Source organism: Sturnira hondurensis, unplaced genomic scaffold (assembly GCF_014824575.4).
Source record: "Sturnira hondurensis isolate 20B ecotype Veracruz unplaced genomic scaffold, ASM1482457v3 Scaffold0013559, whole genome shotgun sequence".
Lineage (NCBI taxonomy): Eukaryota > Metazoa > Chordata > Mammalia > Chiroptera > Phyllostomidae > Sturnira > Sturnira hondurensis.
In genome coordinates this window covers 433,993-454,900 of record NW_028086190.1, presented here as the reverse complement: position 1 = coordinate 454,900, position 20,908 = coordinate 433,993, and the positions used below count along the sequence as shown (strand labels likewise).

At 37.2% G+C, this 20,908-nt stretch overlaps 1 protein-coding gene across 1 annotated transcript in view; it reads left to right on the top strand.

Moving 5' to 3' along the window:
* The window catches only part of FOCAD (focadhesin), a 330,364-nt gene that overhangs the window by 231,685 nt on the left and 77,771 nt on the right, over positions 1-20,908 (top strand). Inside the window, exon 21 of the mRNA XM_037061968.1 lies at positions 1,693-1,814. Within this exon, the coding sequence (XP_036917863.1) occupies positions 1,693-1,814 (122 nt within the window). The remainder of the gene's footprint in view (positions 1-1,692; positions 1,815-20,908) is intronic.

The following is a 20,908-nucleotide window of genomic DNA, read 5'->3' as shown; positions in this document are numbered from 1 at the left end:
CCAGATGATGTCACTAGACAACAGGTAGATATATAGTGCACATAAGCAACATTGTTTGAGTTGCCCTATACTTGGAGGCTATCTAAATGCCTATTGACAGTAAATTGGATAAATAACTTGTGGTTTGTTCACATGATGAAATATTATTCAGCAATAANCTGGAATATATGTTAGTACAACCACTTTGGAAAACTGGTACTGATAAATTTATACTGTTACCCAGGTATGTCATTCCTAGGGATAAAACCAGATGATGTCACTAGACAACAGGTAGATATATAGTGCACATAAGCAGCATTGTTTGAGTTGCCCTATACTTGGAGGCTATCTAAATGCCTATTGACAGTAAATTGGATAAATAACTTGTGGTTTGTTCACATGATGAAATATTATTCAGCAATAAGAATAAATGTACTACAACTGCCAATAACAATATGAATGATTCGTGCAGTGATTATGCTGACTGAAGTCAGATTTTTAAAAAGCCATTTTACAGTCTAATTCCATTTATCTGAAGTACCAAAGTAGGCAAAGTGGTTACTAGAAGGTTGCTGCCTTTGAGACAGGGTTGCATGTGACTGGAAGGAAACAGGAAAGGCTTCTGGGATGTTAATAATGTTTTGTTTCTTGATCTGGGTGGAGCTCAGACTTGTTTGTTTGGTGTGTGGGAGTTCACTGAGCTCTGTATGCGTATGATGTGTATACCTTTGTCTCTGTATACCATTCTTCAAAAGGACATGTTTAAAAATCTAACGATCTCGATTTTAAATTATCTTAGGCCTTCAGAGCGTCTTTCATTGGCTTAAAACTACCCAGGCAGTTTCCAAGACTACCCCAGCTCACTCTAGCACCTGTCTGCCTGCCCTTGCTTTTCCGCGGATACTGGTGGCCGGGTGGCCGGCCGGAGCTAGAAGTTCAGTTTGAGAACTTGGTAGACCAGAGTGGGAAGGACTGGGAAGAGAAGGGTTAGAGGAGCAGGGAGGGAAAAGGGAAGGATCAATGTATATAAGTGCTGGTATGAGGAAAATCTTGTCCACTTGTAGGTGTCAACTGAAGGAGCCCATGGTCTCAGGAGATTGATATGTGCAAGCATTTTTCTTTAATTGTCATTTTTTTTAGAAAAGCTTAATAAAAATCTCTAAAGCAACAGTTCATAAAAATTTAAAGGAACTCATGACTTGTAAATTCATTCATTTATTTAAAAGTGAATAAAGCTTTGACGAACAAGCAAGCAAAATATAACCAAAGACACTGAAATTGAGAACAGGCTGACAGTGACCAGAGGGGAGAGGGGAGGGCATTTCAGGGGAAAGGGGGAAGGGTTTGCAGGAACAAGTATAAAGGACACATGGACAATAACAAGCGGGGATGGAAAAGGGAGGGAGGTGGGGAGGGCTGGGGTGTTGGCCTGGGGTGAGGGGGAAAGGCAGAAAACTACTGGAACAACAATAAAAAATCTTAAAAAAATAAGTATGTAAAAAATAAAAGTGAATGAAGCTTTGAAATAAGTGATAGTTTAAATATAAGTTACACATTCTACTTTTTCTTTCCTTGGACACATAGCGAAATATAATTTGCTTGGCAAATTCTTTTAATTTGTAAATATCTCTATACATATGGATTGAATATGGATTACTGGGAATCTAATCAATGAAGTTGTTTTCATAAGCCATGTTTTCCTTTTTTTTTAAGGTGGTATGTTATTTTGTTATGATGTTTCAATGTATCAGAGTAAAGATGGTAAACCTTTGAATCGACTGATGGCCAATAGAGGGCGCAGTTTCAAGCAGACCTCACTTGCTCTAGTGCACGAGGTAGGTGCCTTCCAAAACCCTAACGGGTTCTTGTTCCTTGTTTGTTTTGAGGGTTTTCTCCTTACTTTATGCTCATGAAATTTAGTGTATATTTGGAAATAATTTTTCTCTTTATCATAATTAATTTAAGTTGGTTTAAAAGGCAACCAAAATAGCTGACCCAACTGAATACTAAAATATTTTAATAACTTCTGGGAGAAACTGGCCTACTTCCCCTAATTCCCAGCCTAATATTTGGGAATAGTCTCTATTGGTTTATTTCATCAATTTTTAACTTCCATTGAAAGAATAAATACCAACTTGTTATTTAAAGATATTATCTTGTGTATTTTTAAATTCTAATCCTTTGCAAGTATGTAGGGCACGAGTGTTGATATTTTGTGAATGTAGGAAATTAGTAGTAAATAAAAATGCTTAGGTTAAAAAAAACTTTGTTTTATTGTTTATTTTACTTTTCAACTACCCTTTTAAAATATAGCTTTGTGATGCCATTATAAGATATGCATGAAATCTGATCATTGCAAACATAGCAATACCTGAAGGATGTGGGAAGATGGAAGTTACTTGGGAAATGTGTGTTTTTGTTGTTGTTTTTTAAACTTTTTATGGCAGTTGCTCATTCAAGAGTATATAAATTAAAATGTATGAGTGAAAGCAAAATATCACAGCAAATAGATTTATTTTATATATATGTAACATATAGCAGCTATAAACAGAAAAATATAAATTATACTAGAAAAATTAATGGAGATGATATAAAAATAGGGCTTCTATGCTATGAACTAAATCTTATATTGATGCACAATTTATAAATCTTGGCATTATTAATTTGGTTTGGTATATTCCAATTACCACCAGTTAGCAAAACTGATTTTTAAAGAAGCATCTTTATCCTATGCCACCTGTGCTCCTTTAATATATTTAGTTGGAGTTCAGATTATGTAAACACTTGGTTCAGAGCCATTTTTGTCTAATACAGTATCTTCATTTAACTATGGAGGGAAGAAAGATTATGGAAGATCACTGAGTCTCTACAAAGTAGAGAGGTTTACTTTTATGAAAGAAGGAAAAACGTAGGTGATTTCTAGATATGTTTTCCCTTGCATCTTATTACTTGGTGTCGAGATGGGAGAAATTTGTTATCTTTTTGTGTTTTTAAGCTGTACACTTAGGTATTTGAAGGATAACCAAAGTGTCAAATATTACTGGAAAGCTGATTTTAATATTCAGAATTGGAACAGAAACAAAAGGTGTGAATGTGGGGGATAGCAGTAAATATCTAATAAATTCAGCAAATGGTATCAGAACTTATAAGGTAGGTTCATTTAGATATGAACAGATGAAATATTTGCATTAAGATACTTATTACTACTGTTATAGAATGTCTCAAAGATTTCAAAGAGATGAGAAAATTAAGATAATTGTTTTAGGAGTCAATCAAAAGATATATTGGACAGGATTCTGCCAAAGCTGTGGTAGGATTAGTAACAGTTTTAAGAGCTGCTTAACAAGAATAACACTTGCAATCATCATAGCTAATAACCAGCTCAGGCACTTTCAAAATTGCTACACATATGTTAATTCATTTCTTCTTTACATTAACACCGTGAGGACGGTACTGTTAACGTGCTCGAAATCATGGGGAGGAGTCTCGAGGTTGAACCCATGCAGTGTCAATCCACAGTCCTTGAACTACCTTATACCCTCTCAGGTTAAGCAGAGCACATTTTAAAAATACCTTTGGATGGTTTGAAAATGACTCTTGTATTTCCTAGCTCCTCTTCTTGCTTCTAGTCTTTTTATTGTTGCAGTCCATTTGATATTTTTCTAGCTGAAGTTTCTTAAAACTCTGTTTTGCTTCCTATCACTACATTGTTCTAAGTTATTTTAAGAAAAAACTATCGTGAGTGTTTCAAGTTCACCCATTTATGGGTCTTTGGGTTGTTGCCAGTTTTTGGCAATTATGACTAAAGCTGCTATAAACGTTCCCATACAGGTATGTGTGGGCATTCATTTCATTTCTCTTGAGTAAATAAATACCTAGGAGTGGGTCTGCTAGTTTATATGGTAGGTGAAAATATTAATAAGATAGTTCCAAAATGTTTTCATAGTTAACCGTCCCATTTTGAATTCCTGCCATCTCTATTTATAGACATCATAATGAAAACAAAAAGAATCTACAAAAAATGTACAAGACTGTGTAAGTGGGTTTATTAAGGTCATAGAAAAGTATTGATTTTGTGTTTGTATACTAGTAATGAACAGTTGGAAATGAAAGTGAAACCATTTAATTGAATTTCTGGTCTATGTATATATCTAATAAATACAGAGTGTCTGCTCTCACCACCTCTATATGTATTTGCCTAATTGCTCTGTGTAGGCTCTCCATCGCAGTGTTGACTAAGTGCTGAGAGAAGGCGTTCTTGTGCACAGTCTTGGGGGAAAGCATTCAGCTCACTAACATTAAATGTGATGTTAGTATGGAGTTTTTGTAAATAGCCTTCATTGGGTTGACAAAGTTTCCTTTTGTTCCTAAATTGCTGAGATTTTTTTGTTTTTTCACAAATGGATGTTGAGTCTTGTCAAATGTTTTTTTTCCCCACATCTTTTGAGATGATTGTATACTTTTTTAGTGTGTTAATATGAGGGATTATTTTGATAGATTTTTCTATTGTGAACCAAACCTGCATTGCTGTGATAAACTTGACTTGATCATAATGTATTATCCTATCTATACATTGCTGAATTTGATTTGCTAATAATTAATTAGTAATGTTTTAATCTATGCTCATGAAGGATATTGTTCTGTAGTTTCCTTCTAGTATTTTTGTAGTAATGCTATCATAATAAATATTTCTTTAAATTTTTGATACAATAGAATATTCCAGGCTTGGAGGTTTCTTTAGGAATATTTGTAACTATGAATTCATTTTATCTGTCTAGCCGTTTATCTGGCTATCTGTCTCTCCATTTGTACCTATCTATTCATATATCCATTCATATCTACCTATTTGGTCTACCTACCTATCAGTTTGTCTGTGCTTCCATTTATTCTTCCATCCATCCGTCTATCTGTCCCTGCTAAACCTGAAGAATGGATTCGAGCGGCACAGCATACACAATTAGTGTCTTTCTGACTTTCGAAAGTGTAAAATCGGGGAGGTTTTGGTTTTTTTTTTTTTNCCTATTTGGTCTACCTATCTACCTATCAGTTTGTCTGTGCTTCCATTTATTCTTCCATCCATCCGTCTATCTGTCCCTGCTAAACCTGAAGAATGGATTCGAGCGGCACAGCATACACAATTAGTGTCTTTCTGACTTTCGAAAGTGTAAAATCGGGGAGGTTTTGGGGTTTTTTTTTTTGTTTTTTTTTCATGTTTAGCTCCAGTGCAAGGTATTAGTGGTATGTAGTAGACACTTCATAAATGTTTGTTGAATTAATGATTATAATCCTTTAATACTTGGATGTATCTTATCTTTCATATGCACATATAGTGGGATAGTTTCCTTTTCCCCAAAATGTTGTTACTAAGTTGGTGGTGAATCTTATAATTGTTAAGGTCTTACTAAGAAACGACATTATTGTCATCTGAACAAGCTCTTAGGTACTGTTTTGTATTGTTATTCATTTACATGGTTTAGCCTCTCCTCCCTGCCAAAGACTACATACCCCTATAGGATGTTCTGTGCCCCTCTTAATGCTCACAGCTATAAATGGGTGAGTGAGTGAATACATGGGTAAAATAATTTGAATGTTCAAGAGCTATGCTCTTCATATTTTGAAATATGTTTTGCTTTATTTAATTGCCGATATTTCTCAATAACTGTTAGTTAACTCAAGCAATTTCTAAGTCATGGGAAACTAGCTATTTCTAGAATTAGTGATGAATCATTTTGGAAAATGTTATATCCTGTTCTTTTGGAGGAAGATTCTTTTTTTATTAACTTCTTTTTAAATTTAATCTTTATTGTATTTTTGTCCCATTACCATTTATCCCCCCTACACCCCCATCCCTGCAGCAATCACCACACTGCTGTCCATGTCCAGGAGTTCTTTTTCCTTTTTTCTCAATTCTTCTACCCCTCACCTCCCCCCTCCACCCCCTCAGCTGTCATCCTGCTCTCCATCTGAGTCTGTCCCCATTTTTTTTGTTAGTTCGATTTGTTCATTAGATTCCACATATGAGTGATAACTGGCTTATTTCACTTAGCATCATATTCTCCAGATCTTATCCATATTGTCTCAAAGGTTAAAATGATCTTTTTTATGGCCGAGTAGAGTTTCATTCTGTAAATATCCCATAGTTGTTTTATCCACTCGTCTACTGATGGACACTTGAGCTTCTTCCATATCTTGGTGGTTGTAAATAATGCTGCAATTAACATAGGGATGCTTGTGTTCTTTGGAATTAGAGTTTTGGGTTCTTTCAGATATTTGCTCAGAAGTAGGTTCACTGAGTTGGAAAACACATTCATTTTTAATTTTTTGAGATATCCCCATACTGCCTTCCACAGTGGTTGCTCCAGTTCGCATTCCCATCAACAGTGCAAAAGGTTTCCCCTTTCTCTACATCCGTGCTAGTACTTGTTGTTTGTTGGTTTATTGATGATGATAATTCTGATAGGAATGAGATGATATCTTATTGTGGTATTAATTTACATTTCTCTGATGATTAGTGATGTTGAATATCTTTTCATACACTTATTGGCCATCAGTATGTCTTCTTTGGATAAGTGTCTATTCCGGTCCTTTGCCCATTTTTTAATTGGGTTGTTTGGGGGGTTTTTTGGTGTTGAGTTTTGTAAGTTCTTTAAACTTTGGGTATTAACCCCTCATCAGATGTATCAATACTACCCATTCTGTGGGATGTCTTTTTGTTGATGACTTCCATTGCTGTGAAAAAGCTTTTTAGTTTGATATAGTCCCATCTATTTATTTTATTTTATTTATTTACCTTTAGAGAGGAAGGGAAGGAGAGAAGGAGAGAAATATCAATGTATGGTTGCCTCTCATGAGTCTCCCGCTGGGAACTGGCCTGCAACCCAGGCATGTGCCCTGACTGGTAATCAAACTGCGATCATGTGGTTCACAGGCCCACGCTCAATCCACTGAGCTACACCAGCCAGGGCTAGTCCCATCTATTTATTTTTTCTTATGTTTCCCTTGCCTGGGGAGATATATCCAATAAAATATTGCTACAAGCAATGTCCAAAATTTTGCTGCTTCTGTTTCCTTCTATGATTTTTATGGTTTCATGTCTAACATTTAAGTCTTTGATCCATTTTGAATTTGTGCTTGTGTGTGCTGTAAGGAGGTAGTCTAGTTTCATTTTTCTGCATGTATTTGTCCAATTTTCCCAATACCATTTATTGAATAAACTATCTTTAGCCCATTGTATGTGCTTGCATCCTCTGTCAAATATTAATTGACTATAAAGGTGTGGGTTTATTTCTGGTCTCTCTTCCATTGATCTATGTGTCTATTTTTATGCCACTACCATGCTGTTTTGATTAGTATGGCATATAGTATAATTTCATATTAGGTAGTGTGATTCCTCCAACTTGATTCTTTCTTAGTATTGCTGTTGGTACCTGGGGCCTTTTGCGATTCCGTACAACTTTTTGTTCTAGTTATGTGAAACACATCATTGGAACCTTGATAGGAATTGTATTGAATCTATGGGTTCCTTTGGGTTGTATGGACATTTTAACGATGCTAATTTTTCCTATCTATGAATATGGTATGTGCTTTCACTTATTTGTATATTCTTCAATTTCTTTCTTCAGTGTCTTATAATTTTTGGTGTACAGGTCTTTTACAACCTTGGTTAGGGTTATTCCTAGGTATTTTATAATTTCTGAAGCAATTATGCATGGCATTGTTTTCTTAATTCCCCTGTCTGTTAACTCATTATTGTCATATGAAAAGGCAGCTGGTTTCTGGATATTAATTTTGTTTTCTGCTACTTAGCTGAATTTATTTATCAGTTCTAGTAGTTTCTTGGTAGAATCTTTGGGGATCTATATGTACAGTATCATGTCATCTGCAAGTAATGGAGGTGAATAAGAGGTTGAATAAGAGAGGTGAAAGTCAACATCCCTATCTTGTTTCTTACCTTAAGGAGAACACTTGTAGTTTTTGCCTGTTGCCATATGTAGACTTTATTATGTCGAGGTATGTCCCCTCTATTCCCACTTTCTGAGAGTTTTTATCTTAAATGGGTGCTGGATTTTATCAAATGCTTTTTCTGCATCTATTGATATGATCATGTGGTTTTTATCCTTCATTTTGTTTATGTGGTGAATCACATTTATTGATTTGTGAATGTTGTACCAACCTCACATTTCCCGAATAAATCTCACTTGATTGTGGTCTATGACCTTTTTGATGCATCACTGTATTCAGTTTGCTAATATTTTCACAAGGATTTTAACATCTATGTTCATCAGGGATATTGGCTTATAATTTTTTTTAATATTCTTATCTGCTTTTGTATTTGTCATAACACTGAGCTAGAAAATGAGATGGGAGTCTTCTCTCCTTTTGAGTCTTATGAAATACTTTGAGAAGGAGAGGGACTGGTCCTTCTCAGAATGTTTGGTAAAATTCACCTGTGAAGAGATCCAGTCGAGGGCTTTTGTTTGTTGGGAGTTTTTTGATTACTGCTTCCATTTTACTGGGGATAATCTGTCTATTCATATTCTCTTATACTTCCTGATTTAGTTTTATAAGAGTGTATGTTTCTAGGAATTTATCCATTTTATCCAGGTTGTTCAGTTTGTTGGCATATGGTTGCTCAGAATATTTCCATATAGTTCCTTGTATTTCTTTGGTGTCAGTTGTAATTTCTCCTTTCATTTCTGAATTTATTTACTTGGGTTCTTTCTCTTTTTTTCTTGATGAGTCTGGTAAAAGGTTTGTCAAACTTGTTTATCTTTTCAAAGAACCAGCTCTTAGATGCATTGATCTTTTGTGGTGGGTTTTTTTTTTTTTTTTAGACTCTATTCCATTTATTCCTGCTCTGGTCTTTCTACTCACTTTCTCACTTTTGGGCTCTGCTACTTATTCTTTTACACGTTTCTTTAAGTGCAAAGTTAGATTTATTTATTCGAACTTTTTTCTTTTTTGAGATAGGCCTGTAATGCTATGAATTTCCTCTAAGAGTTGCTTTCCCTGTGTCCCACAGATTTTGGATTATTGTGTCCTCATTTTCATTTGTTTCAAGGTATCTTTTGATTTCTTCCTTGATTTTGTGGTGACCCATTTGTTGTTTAATAACTTGGTATTTAGCTTCCATGTCTTTGCGTGTTTTTCAGTGTTCTTCTTGTGATTGATTTCTAGTTCATTAACACTGTGGTCAGAGAAGATGCTTGATATGATTTCAGTCTTCTTAAATTTATTGAGACTTGTTTTTTGTCCTAACATGTGGTCTGTCCTAGAAAATATCCCATGTGCACTTGAGATGTATGTATGTATATTCTGCTGCTTTGGGGTGAAATGCTGTTCAGTTATCAATTAAATCCATTTGATCTAGTGTCCCTTATCTCCTTGTTGATTTTCTACCAGGAAGATCTGTCTATCGAAGTCAATGGGGTGTTAAAATCCCCAACTATGACTGTATTTCTGTCGATCTCTCCCTTTATGTCCATCAAGATTTGCTTCACATGTTTAGGTGCTTTTGTGTTAGGTGAGAGAATGAATGTTTACTAAAGTTATATCCTCTTGTTGGATCATTCCCTTTATCATTATGTAGTGTCTTTCTTTGTCTCTTACTATATATAGTCTTGGCTTTAAAGTCTATTTTGTCCAATATAAGTACTTCTACTCTAGCTTTTTTCCCTTTCCATTTACATGAAATACCTTTCTGTGTGGGTATCTTTTGATCTGAAGTGGGTGTCTTGGAGGCAGTATATGTATAGGTCTTAATTTTCTTATCCACTCGGCTACCCTGTGTCTTTTAGTTGAAACATCTAAGCCATTAACTTATAAGGTGATTATTGATAGGTACTTTCCTGTTTTCTTTTTTCCTTTTTCTTTTTCTTCTTCTTCTTCTTAAAGCAAGCCCTTTAACATTTGCTGCAGTGTTGGTTTGGTGTTAGCAAAATCTTTTAGCTTTTTGTTGTCTGGGAAGCTGCTTATTTCTCTTTCAATTTTAAGTGATAGCCTTGCCAGGTAAAGCAGCCTTGGTTGTAGGTCCTTGCTTTTCATCATTTTGAATATTTCACACCACTCCCTTCTGCCCTGAAATGTTTCTGTTGAGTAATCTGTTGCCAGTCTAATCGGTGCTCCCTCATAGGTAACTCCCTGCTTTTCTCTTGCAGCTTTTAGGATTCTCTCCTTGTCTTTAAGCCTTGTTGTTTTAAGTATGATGTGTCTAGGTGTTAGCCTTTGGGTCCAACTTGTTTGGGACTCTCTGAGCTTCCTGGACTTGTGTATCTTTTTCCTTCACCAGATTAGGGAATGTCTTAGTCATTATTTCTTCAAATAGGTTCTCAATCCCTAGCTACCTGTCTTTTCCTTTTGGTATTCCCATGATGCAAATGTTATTATGCTCCATGAGGTCCAAAATGTTTCTTAGGATCTCCTCATTTTTTCCATTTTTTTTCTTTTCACTGCTCTGCCTGGGTGTTTTTTCCTACCTTGTCTTCCATATCACTGATTCCATCCTCTGTTTCATCTAACCTGTTTATTCCTTCCAGTGTATTCTTTATTTCAAGTACTGCATTCTTTATTTCTGACTGGTCCTTTTGTATGGTTTCTGTGTCTTTTTTGTGTGTTGTTGAGTGTCCTTATAACATTACTTTAAGCTCTGCATCTGATAAATTGCTTACCTCCATTTCATCTAGTTCTTCTGGATAATTCTCTTATTTTTCATTTGGGGTCTATTTCTTTGTCTTCCCATTTTGACTGTTTTTTTGTGTGTGTATTTGTTTCTATGTATTAGGTAGGTCTGCAAAGACTCTGATGTAGGCCTTTGTCAGACACTGCTTGTGACTGGCCCTGGTCAACCTGTTTGGAGCTATCACTGACTTTTTTTAAGTGAAACTCCCTCATATTACTTTTTGAAGACATAAACTGATTTGGGTTTGATTGGACATACCAGGAGACATTCTACATATGGTATTCTCCCCTTTTTCAATGGGCCTTACATCCCAAGACTTCCAGAGAAATTCCTGAGGCCGCAGATAGTACTATACCCTATATATACTGTGTTTTTTCCTGTATATACCTATGATAAAGCTTAATTTATAAACTAGGAACAACAACAATAGTAAAATAGAACTATTGTAACAATATACTCTAATTAAAGTTATACAAATGTGGTCTCTCTCTCTCTTTCAAAATATTTTATTGTGCTATATTCACCCTTCTTCTTGCAGTGATGTGTGTTGATCATTTTTTTTCCATAATGAAGTGAGGTAAATGACATAAATGTTGTGACAACATTAGACTACTGTAAGGGATACTTGAACACATGCACTGTGATATGGCAACAGTCCAGCTGATAACTGAGACAGCTACGAAGTGACTAACTGGGAGGTAGTATATACATCATGGAGACACAGGACCAAGGGATGATTTATCTTATGTGTGGGGTGGAGTAAGAAGCCTAAGATTTTATAACAGTACTTGGAATGGTGCTCAATTGAAAACTTATGAATCATTTTTAGAATTTTCCTTTCACTATTTTCATATTGCATTTGATTATGATAACTAAAATGTCAAAAAGTAAAAGAGTAGATAAAGAGGGACTGCTGGAGGGATGGCTGCGATCATGTTGAGATTTCTTTAAAACTGAAGTGTCCTCTCTCTCTTTGCTTATTTGAACAGGGCACAACCAGGGGTCATTTGAGACCTACTAGGGCTTGTCCAAGCTCAAGGGACTGTCCTCTTCTATTCTGATTCCTAACTTCTATATCTCATCCTGAAACTAACTTGGCACCTGCTAATGAGGAAGTTGAAGGTGAATAACATTTTCCTTCCCTGTCTTGTCATCCATGGCATTTCTGATTCTGACATCACACACTCATCTACATTGAACGATACTGGTTTGTCCCTGGATGAGAATGTCAGTCTTGCTGCATCATTTCCTCTGTCTTTGGACACATGCAAATTTCCCTGATCCTGCTGCTACTGCCAACCATATTTCTATCTCCACATTAGGCAGTGAGTTCTTTTCTCATTTTCATTTCACCAGAACCTTATCTGGACTTATTGGTGGCACTTCTCTGAATGAAATCTTTGCTTCTGAATTCTTCTTATTGATCATCATTTGATTATTTTTACCTTATAAATCAGTTTGTTTTCCTTCTGTCTCCTTTAATTTTTTTCCCTAGATGCCCAAAAGGATGTGTGATATGTAACCCATTATTTGAAATACAAGGAGTGTATTTGCCTTTTCCTTTCAGTTTCTTATTTATTTAAAAACCCATGTGTCTATAATGAAGAACATGTAGTAGTGTGGCCATTCATGCAATATGAAACCATTAGATGAAAATTCTGAATAGTAATAGGGTATAGTATCCGTGCTTAGTATACATTCCCCTTAGAAAACACTGTGAAAAGTATGGTTTGCTGTATTTTAAAGACTCCGTAATTACTATGTGATGTGAGTTGTTATGGTAACTGGCTTTCCCCCCTTCTATTAAATAACAGTAAATGGTTGCTTGAGATGTGATTGAATTGTCAGCCTGCAAGCTGACGTTACCCTGGTGGGGAAGGGGGTTAGGGGTGAGGGGAGAAAGACAAACTGAACAGAGAGAGAGAAAATGAATGAGGGAAGAAGGGGTGAAGGAGAGAAAGAGAGTTTTAAATGTCCAGAAAGCACCTTCAAAGAGATGAGTGTCATTTTAAAAATGTGTCCATAAGTCCTCTCTCCTTGTCTTCCAGTCATTGTTTGCCATAGAATAGGAATAAAAAAACATTATTTTGGGCAAACAAGATTAGTATTGACAGGAAATTGAAGCCTATTATGTCTTATATGTAAACAATGGGATATTGAATGGCTCTGGCGTCTCTAACACTAAGTACAAATGATTTTTCTCCTGGGAATGTGGGAGGAGTGTGTGTGTTTGTCACAGACCAAATGTGGTGACTGGCTATTCATATGTCTGTAGCAACTGAAGTTAAATACTTTTATTATTTTGATAATACATATGTCTGGGGAGCATGAAAAAATGCCTTTGTGAAACTGGGGTTTAAATCAATAGTAAACAGTTTACGTGTCATTTTTACATGCTGCCCTACTTTATCTCATTCTAGTTTGACAATTAACGCCTGCATTATTGATTTGTAGTATTTAATGAGGAGCTGTTAAAAGGGTATTTTCTCATAAACAAATAATCTTATTTGTTATGATCAGCCAGAGGCAGAAAATAATACCAAATTTCTAGGCAATGTATTCTGAACAGTAAATTAACTAATTGGGGCACCATGTAGGCCTCCCAGTAACACACGTATCAGTGGGGAAACAAGATCTACTTTTCGTTCTGTTGTCAAAATCGCCCTACATTGTGGACTGTGTGCCCAAGCAGACTATTTTCTGTTGAGCCAGTATTTCAGATATGCTTAATTAGCGGCTGTAAGTTTGGTTAGGAAATTTCAAAATATAAATTTTATATTACCAGCTTTAAAATTCTGTCTTGTCATGCACTGTGTTCTTATCTGGAATTAAACATTTTCTGTCCAGAACATTTTGGACAAGCTCTTATAAAATTTCAAATAATTGCATCCTCAACAACCTGTGAATGAGTTTTGGTGTTTCCACTATAAAAAGTTTTCTAAAATTGTGCTTCTAGCATGATTGAAAGTTGTACATCATAATCTTTTGTGATCACTTGTTTATGGTAGTATAGTTTTCACATGACAAAATTTTGTTTTAAAGCAAATACATTTAGTTTGGTTCAAGTCAGCGGGTACTTAATTGAACACTTATGTGAAAGACACTGGTATGGGTGCCATGGGAGAGATTCCGGGATGAACAGGACATGATCTCTGCCTGTAGGATTGTATGAGGTTAATATCCCTACACAAACAATCTAAGATTGAATTCACTGAGTGCCAGAGGAGAGGCTGGTAGTGTACTAGAAATTATTTCAGTAAGTACTGATGAGAGGAAAATGGCATTAAACCAAAGAGGAAACAGTGAGTGCAAAGGTCCTGTTGAATGTAGGGCAGGCTTGGGAATTGGATTAGAATCCAGTTCAGCCAGAATACAGGTTAAATGAAAGAGAAGAGCAGAAGATCAAGTGGGGAGGTGGGTTGAGGATCTTGGCCAACAGAGTTCTAACATAAGAACAATTGTTTCTTAAAATAGATGTTGTACTTTTGAGTCTAAACGTCTTTGAGCATAGTATAAAAGAGTTTGAAAAAAAATAAAAGAGTTTGGACTTTATTCTTTAAGGAACCATCAAGGGTTTCTGAAAAGAAGTTCTGAGTTAATGTGATAGTAGCTGTGCCCTGTAGGGTGTACTAGGAGCAGGAAAGGCCCGGACTGGGTGGCTTAGTTGGAGCGTTGTTCCATGCACCAAAATGTTGTGGGTTCAGTCCCTGGTTGGGGCACTTATGGGAGGCGATGATCATTGTTCATTGCTCACTTGCTCTGCCTGAGATCAATAAACATTTCCCTGAGTGAGTTTGAAAAAGGAGAGAAGAAGGAAGAAAGATTTTAGTTTTAGGGGGTTACTTAGGTGACTTCAGTAATCTAGGCAGGAATTAGGACTAAACCAATGAGGAAGAAAGTAGGAACAAATATAATAAAGATTTCAGAGCAAAGGTAGGGTTGGTAGTTGAGTTAGGGGAAATAAAGAAGTCCAGAAAAAAACAGAAGTTTTAAACTTATGTGACTGAGAAATTGATAGATAATATTGGTAGAGAAAGGAACAATGAGTACAAGAGTGGGTTTTGAATGATGATGACAAAGAAATGTACAGTGTGTAATAGGTGGTGCAAGGTGTGTGGGTGAGAAGTACATGTTCTAAAAATAGTGATTTCTATTCAGTAAAAAGAAACTATGTATTTTTAATTTTATTTTTGTTGAGGTATAATATGCATACAGTGGGTTTTACACCATTTAGTGTATAGTTCTATGAATTTGAACAGTACACCCATTCATGTAACCAGTACCACAGTCAAGATAAGAACAGTTTTATCACCCTAAAAACTCCCTGTGCTCCTTTGAAGCCAACCCCTTTCCCCTCCCCTGTCTACTTATAACCACTGATCTCTTTCGTATCCCTCTAGTTAAACTGCTGAAAGAGTCCTAGGAGCCACCACAAACTGGGGTCTGATGACCAAGAGGGCTGAGTGCCAAGCCCCAGCCTTTGCCCTGACTTCATCTGGACAAGATTGAATTCTCTGTCTTCTGTTTTATATGTTGGCATTTTCCTTAACAATTTGGGTGGGGTGAAAATATCTACGTAGCTAAATACTTGAAAACTATTATTCTGTAGTGATACTGGTACAACTGTCTGAGCCACCATTACCCTTTACCTGGCTTGTTGCGTGCAGTAGGTCGCCTCTGAGTAGGCTTCCTCATGTTGACCTTTGCCCTCTACAATTATTATAGTGAGTGGTCAGCATGACTTCTTTACAGTAGATCAGATGATATCCTCCTCCTCCTCAAAAATTTTTAGTAGCTCCCCATTAGTAAGAATAAAGGCAGGTCCTGAAAAATAACCTAGAAGATCTGGAATTCTCTGGCCCCCTGCTCATCCACCAGCCTATTCTCTTTCTACCCCCGTCTCTGTGCTGTTGATACCGGCCTTCTTTCTGTCCTCTGTCAGATCAGCCATGTGCTGATAGAGGACAGAAAGTCCTCATTTTAGGACTTTGCCTTATCTTTTTAAAATTTAAACTGAACTGTAATTCACATAACATAAAACTAACCACATTAAAGTTTACAACTCCTAGTATTTAGTACATTCACAATATACACAGTTAGGTCTACCTAGTTCCAAAACATCTTCATCCCCTCACGTGAGACGTGTGTCCCTTAAGCAGTGGGGAGGGGAAACTCGCCATTTCCCCTACCTTCTTGTTCTAGTCTCTTCCCTCCTTCGTCCTCATACTGAAAACCACTAATTTGCTTCTGTCCCTATGGATTTCTGTCTCTCTGGATATTTCATATAAAGGGGATAATGTGATATATGACCTTTTGTGTTGGGCTTCTTGCACTTAGGATGATGTTTCTAAGGTTCATCTATACCGTAGCATGTGTCGATACCTCATTCCTTTTTGTGGCAGAACAATGTTATGTTGTGGATATACCATATCTTATTTATCCTTTCATGCATTCATGAACCTTTAGGTTATTTTCACCTTTTGGCTATTTTGAAAATGCTGCTATGAACATTGATGTACAACTATTTGTTTGAATACATGTTTTCATTTCACTTGGGTATATATCTAGTAGTGAAATTGGTGTGTTGTATGGTAATTCTGCCTTTAGCTTTTTGAGGAACCACTAAACTATTTTCTATAGTAGCTGAATAATTTTACATTCCCACTAGCACATACCTTGGATTTTACATCTTCTCCTTCCAGTTTTTACTCAGACTTCTCCTCAAAGAGACCTAATAAATTAGGTCTAATAATTTATAGACCTAATAATTTCTAAATTATTATAAATCTGACCACCCTTTTTAACTCTGTCTCCTGCTACCATCTCCATCCTTTCCTCATTAGCAGTCTTTTTCCTCTTACATTATTTGCATGATTCCCTAATGTGGTCTCTTTTTGAGGCATATGCGCAACATTTCATTATACTTACTACCTCCTACACATAGAAACTCTTCCTCTTCCCTAAATCATAGGACTCCTCACCTGTCTCAACAGTTCACCAGACACCTGTCATTGCAAGGGTATGTGTAGTTAGTTGTAGAAAGAGTAAACTTCACACTTCACATAGTCCTTGAAACTTGATGCACAGTGGTTGAGAACCCTGCTTTATCATCTGCTGAATAACAAGGTTGCAACTTCATTATTTGAATTTTTTCCCCTAAAGACCATCATTTAGTCCCTTATTTATTTTTATTTTATTATTGTTCAAGTACAGTTGTCTGCATTTTCCCCCATCACTCCCCCCACCCCAGTCACCCCCACCTCCCTCCCCCATTCCACCCTCACTAGGTTTTGCCCATGTGTCCTTTATAGTTGTTTCTGAAAACACTTTCCCCTCTCCCCCCACCTCCCCACCTCCCTTCCTGAACAATATTACATTGTGGATATATCATATTTTATTTATCCATTCATTCATTCATGAACATTTAGGTTCTTTTTCTTTTTTTTTTTTGAGATGCTCTGTTTAGTCTTCTTTAAAAATATGTTTTATTGATTATGCCATTACAGTTGTCCCATTTCCCCCCCTTCATCCCCCTCCACCCTGCACATCCTCTCCCACCCACATTCCTCCCCTTTAATTCATGTCCATGTGTCATAAGTTTTTTAGTTTCTAAATTTCCCATACATTCTTACCCTCCCCCTGTCTATTTTCTACCTACCATCTATACTACTTATTCTCTGTACCTTTTCCCCCTCTCTCCTCTTACTCCTCTGTTGCTAACCTTCCATGTGATCTCCATTTCTGTGGTTCTGTTCCTGTTCTAGTTGCTTGCTTAGTTTGTTTTTGTTTTCAGTGTGGTTGTTAATAATTGTGAGTTTGCTGTCATTTTACTATAAATGTTTTTAATCTTTTTCTTAGACAAGTCCTTTTAACGTTTCATGTAATATGGGATTGATGATGATGAACTCCTTTAACTTGACCTTATCTGAGAAGCACTTTATCTGCCCTTCCATTTTAAATGAAAGCTCTGCTGGATAGAGCATTCTTGGATGTAGGTCCTTGCCTTTCATGACTTGGAATACTTCTTTCCAGCCCCTTCTTGCCTGCAAGATTTCTTTTGAGAAATCGGCTGATAGTCTGATGGGAACTCCTTTGTAGGTTACTCTCTCCTTATCTCTTGGTGCTTCTAGGATTCTCTCCTTCATTTTAATCTTGGGTAATGTAATGATGATGTGCCTTGGTGTGTTCCTCCTCAGGTCCAACTTCTTTGGGACTCTCTGAGCTTCCTGCACTTCCTGGAAGTCTATTTTCTTTGCCAGATTGGGGAAGTTCTTCTTTATTTGTTGAAATAACTTTTTCCCTTGTTGCTCTTCCTCTTCCTTTTCTGGTACCCCTATAATTCAGATGTTGGAACATTTAAAGATGTCCTGGAGATTCCTAAGCCTCTCCTCATTTTTTAAAAATTCTTGTTTCTTCATTCTTTTCTATTTGGTTGTTTCTTCCTTCTGGTCCACACTGTTGATTTGAGTCCTAGTTTTCTTCCCATCACTATTGGTTCCCTGTGCATTTTCCTTCATTTCATTTAGGGTAGCCTTCATTTTTTCATCTAATTTGCAAACAAATTCAACCAATTCTGTGAGCATCCTGATTACCAGTGCTTTGAACTGTGCATCTGATAGGTTGGCTATCTCTTCATTGCTTAGTTGTGTTTGCCCTGGAGCTTTGATCTTTTCTTCCGTTTGGGCCGGGGTTTTTTTGTCTTGATGTGCCTGTTGCATAATGGGGACTGAGCCTGAGGTGTTCACCAGGGTGGCGCAGCCTAGTAGCCGGGTTGTGACACTGTATGTGGGGGAGGGGTCCAAGAGGGAACAGTGGCACTTGCTTCACTTTCTGTTGGATTTCAGTCTCTTCTGCGCTTCCCCCAAGCAAACTGGGCCTTTCTGGTGCTGATTCCCTTGTGGGTGGGCTTGTGTACATTCTAGGACCCTGTGGGTCTCTCCAGCAAACTCTCCTGTGAGGCTAGGAATTTCTCCTGCCACTTCAACCCCCCACATTTATTTTCAATTGGTGTTTTGAGGCTTTATTTCCTCCTGCTAGAGCCCTGGGTTGCAAGGTCTGTCTCGCTCTCCAGTTTCACCTGGTTTATCTGTGTGTGACTGTAGGGCTGCTTGATCAGGCAGCCACCTTGCGTGCCATGCCCAGCTTCACAGTCCCCACCTTGCTGGTTCTGCCCGTTGCTACCTCACGCCCAGGGTCCACCTGCTGCCAACTTGTGCGCCCAGTGCCACCACTTTTTTTTTTTTTTTGCTGTGACCCCTCTCTGCTCAGCCACCTGACTCCACCCCTCCTACTGGATGAATGTGTCTGTTTTAACTCTTTGGTTGTCGGACTTTCATACAGTTCAATTTTCTGTCAGTTCTGGTTGTTACTTTGTTTCTAAATTGTTGTTGTCCTTATTTTGGTATGTGAGGAGGCACAGTGTGTCTATACCTCCATCTTGGCTGGACCCTTTAGGTTATTTTAATGCTTTGGCTATTTTGAAAATGCCACTATGAAATTGTTCTTAATTTCAATGTCTCTGGTTATATTTTGCTTGCTTGTTTGTTTTGTTGATTAGGTTCCACTTAAAGGTGAGATCATATGGTATTTGTCTTTCACCACCTGGCTTATTTCACTTAGCATAATGCTCTCCAGTGCCATCCATGCTGTCACAAAGGGTAGGAGCTCCTTCTTTCTTTCTGATGCATAGAATTCCATTGTGTAAATGCACCATGATTTTCTGATCTACTCATCTACTGATAGGCACTTTAATTGCTTCCAGAAGTTAGCTATTATAAATTGTGCTGCTGTGAACATCAGGGTACATAGGTTCTTATGAATTGGTGTTTCAGGGTTCTTAGAATGTAACCCCAGCTGGGTCAAAAGGCAGTTCCATTTTTAGTTTTCTGAGGAAATTCCATACTGTTTTCCTCAGTGGCTGCACCAGTCTGCATTCCTTCTTCCCGTGCACTAGGGTTCCCTTTCCTTCACATCCTCCACTAGGGTTCCCTTTCCTTCACATCCTCCACAACACTTTTATTTGTTAATTTGTTTTTGATGGCCCATTCTCGGCTAAGCCATGAAGTCCTATCTCATTGTGGTTTTAATTTGCATCTCTCTGATGGCTGGTGATGCTGAGTTTCTGTTCATATGTCTCTGGGCCCTCATGTAAGTCGTGACAGAAGTCCTAGAGGAAAACATAGGCAGGAAAATCTCAGATATTCCACACAGCAATATTTTCACTGAGATGTCCCCAGAGCAAGGGACATAAAGGAAGGAATAAACAAATGGGTGTCTCATCAAAATGAATTTTTTAAAGACTTTGTTTATTTTTAGAGGAGAAGGCAGAGAGAAAGAGAGGGTGGGAAACATTGATTTGAGAGAGAAACATCAATCGGTTGCCTCTCACACACCCACAACCACAGACCTGGCCTGCAACTGAAGTATGTGCCCTGACTGCAAATGGAACCAGTGACCTTTTAGTTCCAGGATGCCATCCAATCCACTGAACCACACCAGTCATGGCTGAAATTATTTTGTTGATTAGGTTTACTTTGAGGGCTTCTAACAAGTAATGCAAATAATACATAACTTTCATACTTTAAAGTTTAAAGATGTGAATTGTATTTTCCAGCCTAGCAACATTAACTTTTATGGGTAGCTGTTTGTCAAATTGGAATAGCTTCCTCTTTTGCCTATAACAGAACTGGAATGTGGGTGTTGACTGTCTTTAAGCTGTTTCCCCACGTCTCTCTTCAGTAACAGAAAGAGCAAGAGAATGCATCTTTAAGGAGATTTGTTCACAGCTGACTCTGTAGAACTCTAAGCCTACCTATGATCTCACAAAACCTAAGGAGTACAGGCTGATGTCTAGGCCCAAGGTTCCACTGCTTCCCTGGACCACCTTAAGATGTGGTTGGAGCAGTAGCAGGAGGATTAGCTTTAACCTTCAGTTTATAACTTCCTTTTAAATAGGTTTCCTGGCATGCATGTCTTTGTTCTTAGAAGCTCAACATTTGATTTGCTTATTTTCCTTTATATTTTGCATAATGCTTCCTTTTCGTTTTAACTCAGGTTTAAAAACCATTTGAGACCATTGTCTTTCCAAAAACATTCAGTGCTCTTATTGTCAATTTGCTGAGGCTGTAGATCGCCTTAATCGTGCAGTGGTAATGATGTCCAGGAATTATTATACTTGGCAGGGAAAGTAATATTTTGAGATTCTGACGTGAGAGATAAAAGTGTTAGTTGTGGTGATTGAGTGTTCTTTCT